Source organism: Physella acuta, unplaced genomic scaffold (assembly GCF_028476545.2).
Source record: "Physella acuta isolate Inbredline_101_S28 unplaced genomic scaffold, ASM2847654v3 ptg001956l, whole genome shotgun sequence".
Classification (NCBI taxonomy): domain Eukaryota; kingdom Metazoa; phylum Mollusca; class Gastropoda; family Physidae; genus Physella; species Physella acuta.
This window is the reverse complement of record NW_026733461.1, coordinates 34465-52906: the sequence shown is the minus strand read 5'-3', so window position 1 is coordinate 52906 and position 18442 is coordinate 34465. Positions and strand designations below refer to the sequence as shown.

Sequence of the window (18442 nt, the reverse complement as noted above, 5' to 3'; positions counted from 1 at the left end):
CACCCCTTCATGTTTTTTTCTTCGCGACGTCACCGGGCAGCTTCTTTTCTAGGGGAAATTTTCAGGATAACCCCCCCCCCCCCCCAACGGTTAATGTATAGAATAAATATTCTTTTTTGCTCAGGGGGGGGGGGGGGGGGGCACTGAAAATTTTCGAGGAGTAGACTAAAATTTCTGGGTGGGGGGAGGGGCACTGTTAAAAGTATATAGTTTCTATATAAATTCTATTTCGTTGTGCGGGGGGGGGGGGTAGACCCCCACCCCCCAAAGAGATGCCCGAAGGGATTCTCTTCTTGGTCCCCGGAACGTCCACTCTGCTCTAAGGGGTACCTCATAACCTGATTCAAGTTAGGGAAGTAAAGGATGGGCATAGAGCTGACAACATTACCCCCTTCATAGAAACAGGTGAACTCTACTTCACCTGGACCGTCAGGTTCGAAAAGGTACTTTACTTCGACGTATACCTTGCGCCGATGGTTGGTCCTATGGCCTGAATATTCCTGATAGCGCATCTAATCTACGGACGATCCCATAGCAAAATCTAACTTTTCGGGAATCCCCGTACGTAGCTGAGCGTTCAATTACCATGCGTACTAGTGCACAGTACTATAACCGGAAGTGAATTCGTTAAATAAACTAGTAGCGGTTTATTATACAACATCTTGAGCCAAGTACCGTTTGAAAGAAGAATTACATCAGCGTTCGACGGGAGACGATAGCACCTACCTCACGGTGACAGCTGTGGTGTAGACATCAGGAAGATAAGCCTCCTCGGAACAAGAAAGAAACAGTTGAGAAAGACCTTAGAAGTATGTGACTAACTTTACTAACTTATAAAACTTTTTTTTGGGTGGGGCTATTTTTAGAAACATGCAGTTTCAACCGCTTGGTAGCAGTAGCGTAGCGGGGGGGGGGGGGGGGGGGGGCGGGGGGGACATATGTCCCCGGGCGCCGAGCTTAGGGGGCGCCAAAATGGGTTGGAAAAATAAATCGAAAGGTTGAGGGGGGGGTGCAAATTGAAAGTTTGAGGGGGGGGTGCAAATCGAAAGTTTGAGGGGGGGGGGGGTGCAAATCGAAATCTCGAGGGGGGGGGGGTGCAAATCGAAAAGTTTGTCCCCGGGCGCCGGGTAGGGTCGCTACGCCTCTGCTTGGTAGTGCTTATTTCGGCGAATGAGAGGGGAAGTACGCAACGCGCTTAGATCCTCTCACATCGCATTCGGTTGGGGGTATATATGTTACGGTCAAAGCCCGAAGTCTGCCAATGCGCGCATTGGCCAATATCGCCTCACATAGGTCGGTCAAAGTCCGAAACTTTGCTTGATTTCGGCCTTTGGCCGGCCAATCCGCGGACTGGCCACGGTGGACCGGCCAAAGTCTTAATTAGAAGATCATCTGGCTAGGGACGACCGGCCAAAGTCCGAATTAGAAGATCATGAGCATATTTTTTTTTATGCCGTAAGGATCATGAAATTAAGTCTTTATTGATTATTGTTTATTAATTAAAGTAAATGACAGAAACATTCAATTTTTTTTTTATTGTACTATAGTCTCAATCAATCAATATTATCACTTGTTACAACAAGTTTAACTTTTATGGTATTTAGAATTACATTGCAGCGTGTTATTTTTACACTTGCAGCGATTTGTTGTGCACTTAGTTGTGCCATTGCAGCGAGTGTAGCCTTGGTCCCCAGTCAATGATTGTGAAGATGCGATGGTTCGTAGTGATTTTTCCTCAGTGCCAACTGACGACAATAAGAGCAGTTTTTCGTGAAGAATTGAAAAGGCACTTATAGCATACAGTTGTTTTAGAACACTATGTTCCGTTCCTAATTTGTAGAAACCTCCCTCGACGCTCATGACAACTGCAATCACGCTTCGGGGATCACCGCGACCTCTGTCAACATCTGGAATACGGATGCGACCAGTATCTTTCACTTCAGTTTGTTTAAATTTTGTTAGCATCTTAGCACCTTGAGTTTGCAAGGTAGTATGAGCTGCTGGCCTGTTGTCCATGGTTTTTTGTTTTTTGTGACATTCTGCAAATACTGTTCCCTCCATACCCTTCGTCTGCTTCATTGGCTATTCCACAAATAGCATGGATATCGTTGCCACAGGATCCACAAGAATGAGCTGCACTACAATGTTTTTCACAAACTACACAGAATCTGTTGGCTTTATTATTGTCACGCAGCTGGGCTGGACGTTGCGCCACGGCAGGAGATGTGTTAGCTGAGGATGTCGTTGCATTTATGGCAACCTCCATTTCTTGTTCAATGTTCTCAAGATCTTCCTAAAGCTAAATTATCGAGAGCCTCTCTTGGTAGATTTGAAGTGCTAAGTCCCACTTTTGCTTTGCATCCGAGCAAGGTTTCGAATGGCGATTGTCGGATTCCTTGGTGAAAATTACGGTTTTTCATAAGACTCTCAGCCCAATGAGATGATTCATCTGTCTGCATCCATGTCATCATCATGTTTTGAACATCTTAGTTGGCACGTTCTAATGAACATTGGCTATGGCTATGCCTTGGTTTTCTGTGAACTAGTTTAAGTTCAGGCCACATGTTCTTTAGTTCAGAAATAACTTGATTCACAAATTCTTTTCCATTAGAATTTGGATTAATTATTTTGGCAGCCATCTGGTATGTCTGTCTCTTGATCTGACGGTCCTTTTGGTCCATGGCGCATTGCATATAGAATGCTATACAAACAAGAGCCAAACAATACGTTACTCACAATAAAACCGCACCCAGAATAATGAAAACGCGATCACAACTTTGTCTAAATAGAACATTGGCCAGGACATCGCGGCCAGAAAGAAACTCTGATACACTATACTCATATACTTTATACTTTTCTATTATCTATATAATATAAACGATACGATACTACTTTTAACTTTACCTTGATTTTTAGAGTTTAAGGATTTAAATAAAGAGTTCCTCTCCAACTCTTTCAATTAAACATAAAATAACACCTTTAGCTCTAATTAATTATTCTTCTTCTTTCTTTCTTCTTCTTCGTTCTTAATTATTAGTGTTGAAGGGGATCGAGAATTATCTGCCAGTGCGTTTTGAACTCGAGACTTTGTTCAAATTTATCAACCATGAGCTTTTTGCCGACTCGACCACGCCTCCAACACAATTAAGCGTTACGTGTCAACTGGTTATGCGCCATTGAGGCCATTGACTCCGATTTCAGCCTGCTTTTCTTTTTCTGTTAGATTTGCTTCCAAAGCCTTTGTCCAACCAAGAACAAACTACAAGGCAGCAGTTGTTTAATTTTGGAGTTGTCTCTCCTAGAAGAGTTGCTGTCCCCAGCTAACGAGCCTCATCTGCCCGGGGGTTCGAACTCGAGACTTTTCGGTTTAGCAACCATGAGCTTTACCGACTCGACCACGCCGACCCACTAATTAATTATTAATTAGGCCGAATTATTTAAAAGGGGCCTATTAATATAATTTAAATTTGAGAGAATGATTATACCAGTGTCCGATAATAGAATCTTCTTTAAAAAGGGGGTGTTAGGTTACTGGTAGATGACTAAATACACATGTGGGGTATTTATGAATGTGTGTTTGGATTTAAGAGCAATATTTTATACAATTCTAGTAAAATTTCGTTCACATTACTTTTTAGTCCCAACATGGCACCCGTAAATCGAAAATCGGCTAGACTCCCTAGAGGTACAGTAACATCCAAAACGAAAAAAACCTGCCGAAAAGCCGACGTCACCATGAAAATGAAATGGCTTGATAGTTATGCCAAACACCATGTGGTAATGGACACAACATCCTGGACGAATATGGCGATAGCTGGTTTGTAAAACTTTAAAAAAATTTGTTCGTTAAATTATAAAACGCAACAGACCAATTTTGTCTTACTGCTGTTGGTCGTTGTGTATTGGGTACATCCAGACATATATACATATATACATATATATATATATATATATATATATATATATATATATATATATATATATATATATATATATATACATATAGATAGATTGATAGATAGATAGATAGATAGATAGATAGATAGATAGATAGATAGATAGATAGATAGATAGATAGATAGATAGATAGATAGATAGATAGATAGATAGGTAGGTAGGTAGGTAGGTAGGTAGGTAGGTAGATAGATAGATAGATAGATAGATAGATAGATAGATAGATAGATAGATAGATAGATAGATAGATAGATAGATAGATAGATAGATAGATAGATAGATAGATAGATAGATAGATAGATAGATAGATAGATAGATAGATAGAGATATCTGTATATATATATAATATATATATATATATATATATTGATATATATCTTTATCTTTATATATATCTATATATATATATTGATATATATCTTTATATATATATATATATATATATATATATATATATATATATATATATATATATATATATATATATATATATATATTGATATATATTCTGGTTAATTCTGCATAATTTCAGATTATGAGCCAAGAGACCTAAACAGTACAATGGATTCAGTCATGTTAAACCAGACACTGGATATAATCAAGTATAGTCTTCAAACGGCTGCAGATCCAGCCCTTTCCATCCGAAAACAGATGGAGAGCAGATTTTCAGGAAAATGGAATGTAGTGGTCGGCAAGAAATTTACTGGATCCTTTTCATTTACTAGATCAACACTACTGTCTGTTAAATTAGGAGGAAACGGTGTCGTTTTATGGAAAGTTTAATGCAGATGGTTTTTTAGCTCTGAAATATTTTTTTTTTTATATGTGTATTTATTGATTTTTAAGGGGGCATTATCACCCAGACAAAAAATATTCACACCAAAAAAAAACAATAGGTTTAAAAGTAAGGAAGGTTTATACCAAATTTATACCAAAATTACTTGTGGTTTTGAATTTTTTTTTTACAAAAAATGAATTAAAATATTAACAAATTAATTTATCGAAAAGAAAATGTTTCTATATTACTACCACTGTAAAAAAATTTGGCATGTGTATGTCTAATAGTTTTTTGTGTATGAATATTTTTGTTTCTCTTACTTAGTCTGGGTGATACTGCCCCCTTAAGAAAAAAGAAACCCTAGAATCGAGATGCAGATATCTTTTTACCCTTTTTTTTCAGCTGTTTTTACAGCAACTTTTGCTTCAGATGATGTTCTTGTTTTTACTGATGCTAACTTTGCCACAGAAGTGGCGAAATACGATGTAATGTTAGTCGAATTTTATGCACCCTGGTGTGGTCATTGCAAGCGATTGGCCCCAGAATATGAAAAGGCTGCCACAATTCTTAAGAAATCTGACCCACCTGTGCCTTTGGCGAAGGTAGATTGCACTGTTCCAAGTATGGTGTTAGTGGATACCCAACTTTAAAGATCTTTAATGTAGGAGAGTTCTTAAAAGAATATGAAGGGCCAAGAGAACCTTAGGGCATTTTCAAAACTATGAATAGAGAGGCTGGACCTGTTTCTAAGAAATTGGAAACTTTGGAAAATCTACGCAACTTCCTTGACAAAGACTCAGAGTTATTGGTTACTTTGATTCTGAAGATAGTGCAGAGGCTAAGACTTTCCTTAAAGTTGCTCACCAATTGTCAGATTTAAGATTTTCAAACACTGTTAATGAGAAAGTTAAGGCTGAGATGAAACAAGAATCTGAGGGTGTTGTGTTATACGGGCCTAAAATTTTGGAAAGTCAATTTGAAGATGCAGAAGTTAAATTTTCCGGTGCTGCCAAACTAAAGACCTTTTTGGGATCTCAAGCTCCTGGACTTTGTGCTGAACGTTCACAAGGGAATGCTGCTAATTTTCCAAAGCCTCAGATGGTGGCCTATTTTAATGTTGATTACACTAAGAATCCTAAAGGGACCAATTACTGGAGAAACAGAATAATGAAAGTTGGAAAACAACTGCGTGATAAAGGTGAACAAGTATATTTTGCTGTCAGTAACACTGAAGAGATGAGCAGGGAGCTGGATGAATGTGGTATTGAGGAAAAAGTTGGAGATAAGCCAGTTGTTTGTGCTTGGGATAGCTAAAACAAGAAATTCGAAATGACTGAAGCATTCAGTGTGGAGTCTTTTGAGCAGTTTGTTGTTGACTTTTTTGGCTGGCATTCCTTAAATCAGAGCCTGTTCCTGAGCCCTATGATGGCCCTGTAAAGGTTGTTGTTACTAAAAACTTTGATGAAATAGTAAACAATGAAGAAAAAGATGTCCTGATTGAATTTTATGCTCCATGGTGTGGCCACTGCAAGACTTTAGCACCAAAATGGATGCTACAGCAAATGATGTTCCATCACCTTATGATGTTAGAGGATTTCCCGCTATTTAATTTATTATACTCCAAAAGGCAACAAAAGTTCACCCAAGAAATAGGAGGGTGGCCGTGAGGTAGATGAGTTTATCAAATTTTTGAACAAGGAGTCAACTAATGGTCTGATTGGATACATCAGAGATGGCAAGAAGAAGAAGGAAAAGAATACAGAGTTGTAATGTTTGTTTTTGTTACTGTCCTATCGTATTCCACATTGTTGTTTGCATACAGCTTGAGTGAAATGTAAATGACTGTGTTTTAATAACTTACACAATTTGCCATTGTATAATTGTACTGTGTGAATTGTACTCCAGCTAAACATCTATGTTGTCAATTTATCATGAAGATCTTATATGATCACATTGGCTCATATCATTGATTAATGGTTGGCTGGTTTAGTATTTTGTATCTGATCTTCCAATTTTCATCTCATTTTGAAATGTTTTTTTTTTTAAATTTACATCAAAGCTAGAATATGGTACACTTGTATTGGTTCTAATTGTTTGGTACTGCTTCACTGGGTATTTGTGATTAAATATAACTATGTACATCATGTTATGCTGTTGTTTCTCCTTTTGGTATGGTCTGGTGCCAGTCAATGCTTCAAATGGTTTTCGTTTCCATTAAAAGACTACTCTCCCCACTCCCTCTACTGTAAGACTACTCTCCCCACTACCTCTACTGTAAGACTACTCTACCCACTACCTCTACTGTAAGACTACTCTCCCCACTCCCTCTACTGTAAGACTACTCTCCCCACTCCCTCTACTGTAAGACTACTCTCCCCACTCCCTCTACTGTAAGACTACTCTCCCCACTACCTCTACTGTAAGACTACTCTCCCCACTCCCTCTACTGTAAGACTACTCTCCCCACTACCTCTACTGTAAGACTACTCTCCCCACTACCTCTACTGTAAGACTACTCTCCCCACTACCTCTACTGTAAGACTACTCTCCCCACTACCTCTGCTGTAAGACTACTCTCCCCACTCCCTCTACTGTAAGACTACTCTCCCCACTACCTCTACTGTAAGACTACTCTCCCCACTACCTCTGCTGTAAGACTACTCTCCCCACTACCTCAACTGTAAGACTACTCTCCCCACTACCTCAACTGTAAGACTACTCTCCCCACTACCTCTACTGTAAGACTACTCTCCCCACTACCTCTACTGTAAGACTACTCTCCCCACTACTTCTACTGTAAGACTACTCTCCCCACTACCTCTACTGTAAGACTACTCTCCCCACTACCTCTGCTGTAAGACTACTCTCCCCACTACCTCTGCTGTAAGACTACTCTCCCCACTACCTCAACTGTAAGACTACTCTCCCCACTACCTCAACTGTAAGACTACTCTCCCCACTACCTCTACTGTAAGGCTACTCTACCCACTACCTCTACTGTAAGACTACTCTCCCCACTACCTCTACTGTAAGACTACTCTCCCCACTACCTCTACTGTAAGACTACTCTCCCCACTACCTCTACTGTAAGACTACTCTCCCCACTACCTTTACTGTAAGACTACTCTCCCCACTACCTCTACTGTAAGACTACTCTACGAGCTTGTTTTCTTGTGCTATTACCGTAGCTTACCTAGTAAAGGTCAGTCTTTGTGGTAGACTGAAAACGTAGACATGTGCAATTGACCCAACACGTAATCGCTGGACCCTAAAGGACAGACCTACTGAACTTTGAAGTACTAAGCCAATCTACTTTAGACATACAAGCTTTGTGGTGATGTTTTTTTTTTAAAAAAAGGACGTTAAATCTGGCAGCGTTAAAAAATTAAAACAAGTTTTTAAAATAAAACGTTTAACCACTGAGCAATTAAAATGCCTCTGGCAGCAGGGGTAGGGTGTGTCAGAGGCGTAGCTAGGGGGGGGGGGGGGAACGACCCTAGGGGGGGGATAAATTTTAAAAGCTGATTTTATGCTGCAGTTTTGAATTATAAAAAGTTAAGAAATGTAATGGCTACACGCCTTCACATACTGGTTTAACTGTTTTCTACTTTGATTATCAACTGTAAAACATACTCTTAAGAAACAGTGACTGGCTAAACTGCTTTCCAGCTTTTCCTAGATGTCGGGGGGGGGGGGGAGACTAAAATGGGAAGAATTTACACTAGATTGGTGAGTATATAAGCGTTACTACTTATAAAAACAACCAATTGTATTTAAACGTAGTGTACGATTTTTAACCGTAAAATACTTTAGTGACTTATCAAAAAGGGGGTGGGGGAGGATTGTTTTTAGGCTAACTAAAATTGCAAAATTACACTGAATTAAAAAAAAACAGCCTTAAGCGATTAGAAAAGAAACTAATTGTACTAAAGTGCATTGTACGATTATGTAACATTCTTTTTTAAAAAGTTAGTAACATTAAAACCCCCTTTAAAACGTTGTCCAAGATGGTTTGGAGGCGTGTGTGTATGTGTGTGTTGTACACCTGTGTGATGGTGGATGGTTGCTGTACACCCGTGTGATGGTGGCTGTACACCTGTGTGATGGTGTTTGTACATCTGTGTGATCAGTGGCGTAGCCAGGATCGTCTCAAGGGGGGGGGGGTCCAAAATTTACCCGAGGACAAACTTTCGATTTGCACCCCCCCCCTCATACTTTATATATATATATATACCGAGGGGTCTACCCCCCTGCCTAAGCCACTGTGTGTGATGGTGGTTGTACAAACACCTGTCCTGTGTGATGGTGGTTGTACACTTGTGTATTGGTGGTTGTACACCTGTGTGATGGTGGTCATATACCTGTGTGATGGTGGATGGTGGCTGTACACCTGTGTGATGGTGGCTGTACACTCCTGTGTGATGGTGGTTGTGTGATATGGGGCCTGGATTGTACTTTTTCTTCCGACCATCTTATTATTATTATTAAATCCTGAATGTTTGCCTGCATTTGCTAAGTCATAAAGCTGTTAGTATTTAAATTCCCCTGCATAAGCTAAAGCTTAAACCCGTTGCTATGTAAATAATGTGTCAGATAATATCTCATTATCATCGTCTGATTTACAAATGGTTAAATATAGACTAGACCAGGGGTCGGCAACCTGCGGCTCGCGAGCCGCATGCGGCTCTTTTGATATCAAGATGCGGCTCTCCAGCTCCTTGAACAAATACTAATAATCTTAATAAAAAAATAAAATATTTTAAATTAAAAAATGTCAGTGGCTCTTTAAAACCAGGGAAATTTTGAAAATTGTAACTTTTGGCTCTTCAGCTTCAAAAGGTTGCCGACCCCTGGACTAGACTTTTAGGGAAAGCGAATAAATGAAAAACTGGAAACAGGAAACGTGATGAACTACGAGAAAGAAAAACATCTAATGTTGTGGGTAAGTCTTAGCCTAGCTTAGTCACACAGTTACTTTAAACTATAAACTATAAATTCTAAATCAGGGTCTTCTTGTCTATAAATAATCACAGAACAACTCTTCCACATGAAACCCATTTCCATTTTATTTATAAATTTAAAAACCGAATAATAAACACATTGATGATTGATCAATGATTTTATTTTTTAGGCCTGTGACTCAGTAACAACTCGAGTGTTACGAAAACACCTGAAAAGTCAGTTGACTAGGCCTGGCATAGAACTACATCATACACATCATACATCTACACTGGAAAACACTATTGATATATTCAAATCAATGACGGTCTCCTACTAGATCTAACCAAATTTAGAAACCGAAGTAATTTTTAAGATTAACCTGTCGGAAATGTCCATATTTTATTTATTTATTAATATTATTTATTAATAAATTAATATAATACATGTAATAGATCTACATGTGTTTAATATTAGGCAGCAAACACATTATTTAGACTTGTAGTATTGATTAATTAATAATCATTTTAAAAAAACTATTTATTAACTTAAGGTTAGATAGGCTACACCTACTTGCTATGTACAGTTAAGTTTCTTACTAAAAATATAAGCCTTATTGCAATGTGTGTTTCTCAAACCTCTGTTACATAGACATACTTAGAATAATTATCAAGAGATTGCCTATTTTCTGTCTGTGATGGTATGACAGTGTTAGAAATAGAATGTTACCACAGTTTACCGTTATATTTTACTTCATATCTTCAAATTATTTCTAACATTTTTTTAACTCATTAGTCATCATGCCGGGGCAGTGTTATGGCTGTGGTACAGAATTCACTGTATTTAAAAAAGAGGTAGCCCTTTAAAGTTTCCAAATATAAAATATGCAAATTTAGTCCTGTATAATATAGATTAATTCACTTTTTAAAATATTAATCTAAAATATTTATTAAAATTAAAACAAAAGTATTCTCTAAGTAATAACTTTTTTTTTTTACCTAGGCCTAATTTTTCTTTCTTTTTGTTTTTACCTTTTTACTATTTTAGCATGGTTGCAAAAACTGTGGATTTGCATTTTGCACCAAGTGTTTACATGACAAGACTATTCCTGTCCCAAAGAGAAACAATGCCAAGCATCATGTTTGCATCAATTGCTTCAAAATATTAACTGGGTTTGTTTTATTTATGTCTGTCTTGAAGTGCTTGTGTTAAAAAATGAGAGATCACACTCTGACGTTGTTTAAATAATTTTCTGTTTTAAATACATATACCACACACTTTTATTCAGTGTATAATGTATTTTTAAACCTATCCATTCTGACAATTTATATAGATGTAGTATTTCAGGTCTTGCTGTTGATGATATCTTTTTCTGATGTCATGAAATATACAACATTTCTTCTACTATGTTTTTATAACAGTTCTAATACCAGTTGTTTGAATAAATTAATAAAATTTTAGATTACATCATGAACTAATTAAATTTTCTCATTTAAAGTGCTGCCCCTGTTAGTACAGGTCCAACAAACATGGAGCTACCTGAAGCATATTTAAAGTAAGATTTTGCCCTCACCCTCAAGTTATCAGTTTGATAAATTTAATTTAGTAAATCTTAAAGATGTAAGTAGAACGTGCCAGAATCCACCCTAACTCATGTTAGTGGGTGTAAACACAGCTGGGCAAAGTGCTGACCACACCTTCCCTTCATATGCCTGGGTGAAGAAACATATGAACTCTACTTCCAATGGATCACTTGGTCTAAAGAAGATTACTTTACTTTAAGGCTTAAAGATAGCTCTATAATAAGCTAATCATTTTTTTTTATCCACAGGAGAATGGCTGCCCTCAAAGAGAGAGAATCAGGAACTGCAGTGCATTCTAGTGGCACCAGCACAGCTAAAGTTCCAGACCATCTGCGTCGTCTAGACAAAGCTGATAGAGAGATAGCGCTGCGGTTGGAAAAATTAAAAGAAACTAGTCAACCTAAAGGTCAGATTTAAACATTCTTTTTCATAAGTTTGCTGAAATTTTATTTATTTATTATGGTTGTTTTATCTTGTTTATTTTAGAACCAACATCAGACGCAGTATTAAAGGAACGTCTGGCAGCTTTAAAAGGTCAGCCTGTTCCAGCAGACAAAAAGCCAGTAAGTTTTCAACCACCACATTTGAAACTTTTATTATTGTTATAGTAAGTGCTGTAGAAAGTACTAATTTGGATATGAATTTAGGGATATTACATTTAATATGGCTGATCTAAAATCAACAATAATTATATACTTCATTGTAAAAATAAAATGTTTACATTTTTTCTTGATGCTCAATTCAAATTTAGATGAAAAATAACATGGTTACATTTTTTAATGCATAACTCAAAATTTAAATGTAAAATAAAATGTCAAGTCTCCCAAAAACTTTTTGATGCTTAATTCAAAAAAAAAATAAAAAGTTCAGACCTCAATCTTATTTGATAATAATTCAAATTTAAGAGTAAAATAAAATATTAAAACTCGCAACATTTCTTGATGCTTAATTCAAATTCAAAGTAAAATAAAAAGTTAGGACCTCACCCTTACTTGATAATAATTCAAATTTAATTGTAAAATAAAATATTAAAACTCGCAACATTTCTTGATGCTTAATTCAAATTCAAAGTAAAATAAAAAGTTAGGACCTCACCCTTACTTGATACTTCATTCAAATTTAAGTGTAAAATAAAATATAAAAAACTCGCAACATTTCTTGATGCTTAATTCAAAGTAAAATAAAGTTAGGAACTCACCCTTACTTGATAATAATTCAAATTTAATTGTAAAATAAAATATTAAAACTCGCAAAATTTCTTGATGCTTAATTCAAATTCAAAGTAAATTAAAAAGTTAGGACCTCACCCTTACTTGATAATAATTCAAATTTAATTGTAAAATAAAATATAAAAACTCGCAACATTTCTTTGATGTATACCACAGGTGTACCAGGCCCCAGACAGGCGATGTGAGACCCAGATGGTGGATGACTTGCTGGAACAGCTGACACATGAGGTGGAAATGGACAGTCGCCTGCCAGATCCTGACCAAGAAATTGAAAGGAGGCTCAGGCAACTAAGAGAGAAAAAAGGTCACGGCTCGCCTCATACAATTGAGTCGCTACTTTATTTTAAACTATTACTTTTTTCTTTAAGCTATCACATGCCGTTTTCAAAATGCTACCTGATTTAAAAATAAATTAAACATATTTCCATGTGATCTGAGATTAAAATTTATATTTCAAAGATAAATATTTTAAAAATTGCCTTAATTATACAACTACGTCCTGTAAGTTTTAATAAAATACCAATTAAAAAAAGCAACTTTTATTTGTAACTAAAACAATTTTCTACTACAATATAAAAGAAGTGCTGCTTCAAAATATCCCTCTTGTCTCTCCTAATTAAAAAGTTTTTGTAACTCTGTAGAAATAAACCCACGATATCGTTAAGACACCACCGCAAACATGCTGGCAATTTTTTCCCTCTTTTGATCTCACAGGTGAAAATCCTGTGCCTGGTAAACCTTCTGTTGAAGAGAACAACCTTGACCTTTCTGACAAGAATGGCAAGGCTACTGCCAGTAACAATTTGAACACGGTGGATAAAATGGTACCACTGGTAAAGCCTTACAGTAAAAACATCAGCGCAGGGGAGGACGGAGGTTTGTCTTTTCGACTTTTTGCATCTGCTCCTACACATTGTTAACACTGCAATAAAAAAGTTAGGCAACCGCTCCTACATATTAACATTTCAATACAAATTTTGGCAACATTGCTAAAAATTTATTAAAATGAAGAAATACTGAACACTCTATGTCGTTTGTGAGCTTCCATGTAGAGCACTAACTCTCAGTCAATGGACAGAGTAATGTCCCCTTTCAGACCTGAACTGATGATAGCCACATGGGCAAATGGTGTTAATCTGTGTAAGCCTTGTTATGTAAAGAGATTGCCTAGTAGCAATTTACTTTTCAAGAACATGGTAGACTCATGCCTGGTACCCATCTGAGCTGGGTGGACTCAGGGACATCTTATGTGGGCTTGAGCTTGGTAACTGAACTGAAGGTGTGCTTGACCCACATGATCCCACTGTATGCAGTGAATAAAGAATGGATATAACTTACTCCATCTGTGCCAAAATGCATCAGTGTAGATTTGATTATAACCACTCACAAGGTCTGTAACAAAACATATCAGACTTTCTTTTCTTTAACCAAAACTGAATACAAAGTAAAAACTGACATTCACCTATTTTATTTTTTTTTAGAAATGTTTTGTTTTGTTGACATGAATTCAAGTTTTTAACTGCTTAATTTAAAAACATTTAACAGGTGAGACAGGAGCAGAAAGCAGCGCAGACGCAGTGGAGATACAGAAACTACTGAGTGAGGTTGCCAAAGATCTGGAAACTGATGCTCAGAGAGGGATAGAGGAACTACAGAAGGACAAAGCCTTGTATGATAAACTTAAAGAGATTCAGTCTAAGCAAGAGAAACAAAAACATGGTTAGAATGCTGTTATATATATATTTGAGGGATAGTTTAAATTAAAATGCTTTTAGAAATTTAATGGTTTACTATTGCATATTCTAAACTTTAAAATCTGGAATATTTTGGTTTTGATATGAAAATAGTTTTTGTATTCAAAATTTTCTTATTTGAAATTTTATAATCTTATATGTTTTATTTAGGCAGACAACAGCGTTTGTATTCTAAATTTTAAAGTTTTTGAACAGCTTCATACAGGGTCCGTAGCGGACCTTGAATCCTTGAAAAACCCTTTAATTTTATTTTGGGATTGGGCTATGGACCTTGTTGATAAAAATAAAATGTGATGCATTCTAAATAATCAGAGCTTACATTTTAAATATTGATTATTTTTAAAATTAAAATAAAAGGTTTCATATTCTTAATTTGAAAAAATTTACATTATTTATTTAGTTTAACCATATAACATGGTGTATCCACAGATCCAGGAAAAGTAACGGACAGCTCCGCTGTATCAGGAGACTCCGATGAAGAGAATGAAGATGTTGCAGCTGATAAATTAATTCATCGTTATTTAGCGGAAGCGCGACTGGACGAGACAGTAGAAGCGCCAGAAGAAAAACAAACTAAGAAAAAGAAGACTGGAAAGAAGGAACCCAAGTCACTCAACATTGAAGTAATTCTATTTTTATCAGTGGTTAGGTCACATGATCGCTAACTCAAAAGTTTGGAGTTCAGTTCCCAGCGTGTGCTGTATGATGGTGTTGTATGATGGTATTATTGTGCCCACCAAACTCTGATGGGAAATTGAAGGCGCCAGGGCATGAACCATAGTTAATAATGGTTTTGGTTCATGAGGTACATCTGCCCTAGGGACTGTGAAGTGTTCTTTTCTTCTTCTTCGTTCTTAATTTTTAGTGTTGGAAGGGATCAAGCTTTTGCCGACTCGACCACGCCTCCATCACAGTTAAGGATACGTGTCAACTGGTTATGCGCCATTGAGGCCATTGACTCAGATTTCAGCCTGCTTTTCTTTTTGGATTTGCTTCCATAGCCTTTGTCCATCCAAGAACAAACTACAGTAGTTGTTTGATTTTGGAGTTTTCTCTAATAGAAGAGTGGCTGTCCCCAGCTAACGAGCCTCATCTGCTCAGGGATTCGAACTTGAGACTTTTCGGTTTAGCAACCATGAGCTTTACCGACTCGACCACGCCGACCCCTGTGAAGTGTTGATTGGGTCTTTTTTTTTACAATGAAACACATGAAACAACATCCAGCATTTTGTTTCTCTGACGGCCAACTTTCTCCATCAAATACTTGCCCATCTCAGTGTACTAGTTGATTTTAGCTCGTATCAGTAATTTGTAGACTAATAATGGTTTTATAGGTATGGCATGGTGAGGTGGTAGAGCACATTACTGCTAACCTGAAAATGTCAATTTCTCAACCCGGACTTAAGTCTATAAACATACCTGAATCCACTCAACTCTGATAGATACCTGACTCACTTTAGGGAAAACTAAGGCTTGTGGCATAGTACTAATACACTATCCCTTTATATGCTGAGGTCATTAAAAGCGTATTTCATCTACCCAGTGTGTCTTGAGCTCTGATGGGAAAAATGATGATTGTTTTTTTTTTCAACTTAACTGCCCTCTCTCACTAGATCATACACAATCTGGTTCACCTATATAAGTAGGTCATAACATAACCCTCTGTAACTATTACACTAAATCAAGGTCAACAAAGTTACAGTTATTAACCTTGTTTCAGCCTAGCCCAAGGAAGGATAACTCTGACAGCGATTATGATGACAGTGATGAGCTGCCCTATTGCAGTATCTGTACAGAGGACGCTGTTGTCAGGTGTCGAGACTGCGACTTAGACCTGTACTGCAACAGGTGCTTTAGGTAAACTCATTTACCTGTAGTCAGGGTGGCATGCATACATTTAGTGTGACCAGTATTTAAAATTACCCATGCTTCATTTACCTTTCCTATTTCTAATATTATCAGTTTTCAATATAACTTTCTTTTCTTAATTATATGGTAACAACATTAGTTCATTTCATCATTATACTTACTAAACATAACTTCAAATCTTTCAAAATTACTTTTTTATCTAGTCATTTTTTTAATATCCCTTTTTTTTTCAACACACTTTTAAAAAGACTGTTGTCTAAATTGAGTTTTAAAAAAGTAAACAATTTTTATACTCTCTCAGTAACCAACAGGATGTTTGGTTGATTTTGTAATCAGTTATGCTAAAGTTTGTAGATTTCCTAATCACTCGTGTGGGAGTTGGTAGATTTTCTAATCAGGTGTTGAATTTGGTAGAGTTTCTATTCAGAGTTGTTGAATTTGGTAGATTTTCTAATCAGGTGTTGAATTTGGTAGAGTTTCTATTCAGAGTTGTTGAATTTGGTAGATTTTCTAATAAGTTGTGTTGAATTTGGTAGATTTTCTAATCCCATTTTAATATTACAAAATATACCACCTCTCACTTGACAGATTAGAAAATCTATCAAGTGCTTAGAAACATGACCACTGGAATTAACATTTTTTTATTAAAAGGGGATTATGATGGATGGCTTTATGGTGTGGTGACAGTTAATCCACCCACTATTGATTATGAAGCCCCAGTAGTGAATGCATTGTCTTGTGGATGCAACATAAGAGGTCAACAGCTGTCAGCCACCCCCCCCCCCCTCCACCTTTCCTCCACATCTGCCTTGTGAAAACTTGTAAGATCTTTCTATCCACAATCTCATCTTACACAAGTTTTCATTTCAATTTTGGTGGATCCTTTTCCTTGCTATTTGTTTACATGAAAAAAAAAATGTATACAATTTTTAAAACTTTCAGTTTCAGTTTTTTTTTTTGCTTTTTGTATTATGATAAAAAAAAAAATTCTGTAAATTTTTGTTTCCTTTATAGGGAATGCCATGCTGAGTTTGGTGTCACCCATCACAGAACTGTACCTTACACAGCCCCAAAAGGCTACAAATAAACTTATGTGATTTTTATACCTCTATTTATTATTGTATATTTATTATTGTACTTACGTTTATAAATTTTTTAACGTTTCATGTGAACTATGTACCCAGGGCATAGCAATTGGTGAAACTAAGGAAATAACATTAAGACCTGGTATATCTGCTCTTTAGAATAATCAATTGGCAGTGTATACTTTTTGATGGTTGTTTTTTGTGATAGTTGTATCTTAACCACAGTATCTTTTCTTATGGCTTTACTCTGATTCCTCTTCTAATGGAAAAAGTTGTACATTTGATTTTACCAAGGACTTGAAAAAAGAAACACATTCCTAATTCAGTGTATTCTAATTCTATGGATACAATTTGAAGTTATGTCCCTTTGACTATGCTATGTAACATGTTAATAGAGTTGAAATAAATAAGGCATGTTTTGCCACAGTTGAATGATGCTAAGCAATGTAGTAAATAATCATTGATTCAATGCACAAAAATTGTTTCTATAGTCTTTTTCTATTTAATTATCTGAAGACTAAAGAATGCTGGTGGTGCTATTTATTTTTAACCTTCAAATTTTTATAATTTTTTTTACAAATTGTTTGTTATTAAACGTGTATTAAAATAACTAAAGTTATTTTAAATTATCTCCTGCTGGTGTATTTGCTATAGCACTGTGAAGTTCTCTGTCCTGCTGAAGTATGGGCTGCATGGGTCACCAACAGCTCCAGTCATACACCTCTTGTGTGTGCTCATGGTGAAGGTTTCAGTGAACAGGTAATATTCTCATTGTGAACCTTTTCTATGAGAGGTGGCTAAATGTTAGTCTCCAATGCATGTTAAATGTTACACTGATGACTTTTTAGAAATATTACAATTAAAAGAGCAGAGCTGCAAATAAAAAAAAGTCTAAAACTGCTGATGAACCCTCTTCACAATAGACTTCACTCTCCACCTGTCTTTGGAGATGCTTAAAATACAATAGATTTGCATGACTAAAAATGATTGCGCACCAAATGAATATAATAGTGCGGGATAGTAGTAGCAGGACAACCTACTACTTTCAGAAAATTTTAATAAATTCATAAAAAAAGTAATTAGGCATCCTACTAAGTCAAATTTGATGTCAGATTGTCTTCAAGTCTTGACCCATGAGACAACTTTGAAATGAATTGGTAAGTTAGAAGTGGTCAAAATTTCGCTTGCTCGTTTTGATACATGAGGACAGTGAAATAAAAACTTGTAAAAAAAAAAGGTGTCAGTTTTACTT

At 36.4% G+C, this 18442-nt stretch overlaps 1 protein-coding gene and 1 pseudogene across 1 annotated transcript; both read left to right on the top strand.

The window, feature by feature from the left end:
* Positions 1-612: 612 nt before the first annotated feature.
* Positions 613-6876, top strand: LOC131931386 (protein disulfide-isomerase A3-like; annotated as a pseudogene).
* Positions 6877-9655: 2779 nt separating this feature from the next.
* On the top strand, positions 9656-17208 carry LOC131931382 (abscission/NoCut checkpoint regulator-like). Its single transcript, XM_059288185.1, has 12 exons — positions 9656-9674; positions 10466-10524; positions 10718-10842; positions 11169-11225; positions 11502-11659; positions 11740-11816; positions 12639-12786; positions 13197-13358; positions 14028-14201; positions 14666-14859; positions 15957-16093; positions 17120-17208. Exons 2-12 carry the CDS (start codon positions 10471-10473, stop codon positions 17190-17192), a joined length of 1359 nt encoding a protein of 452 aa, XP_059144168.1. The 5' UTR covers positions 9656-9674; positions 10466-10470; the 3' UTR covers positions 17193-17208.
* The last annotated feature ends 1234 nt before the right edge of the window (positions 17209-18442 follow it).

Excerpts from the sequence above, each read along its gene's own strand:
- LOC131931382 (XM_059288185.1), top strand. The coding sequence starts at position 10,471 with ATGCCGGGGCAGTGTTATGGCTGTGGTACAGAATTCACTGTATTTAAA. Across the intron at positions 10,843-11,168 it reads TGCTTCAAAATATTAACTGG|TGCTGCCCCTGTTAGTACAG; the intron begins GTTTGTTTTATT and ends TCTCATTTAAAG. Across the intron at positions 11,660-11,739 it reads AGAAACTAGTCAACCTAAAG|AACCAACATCAGACGCAGTA; the intron begins GTCAGATTTAAA and ends TGTTTATTTTAG.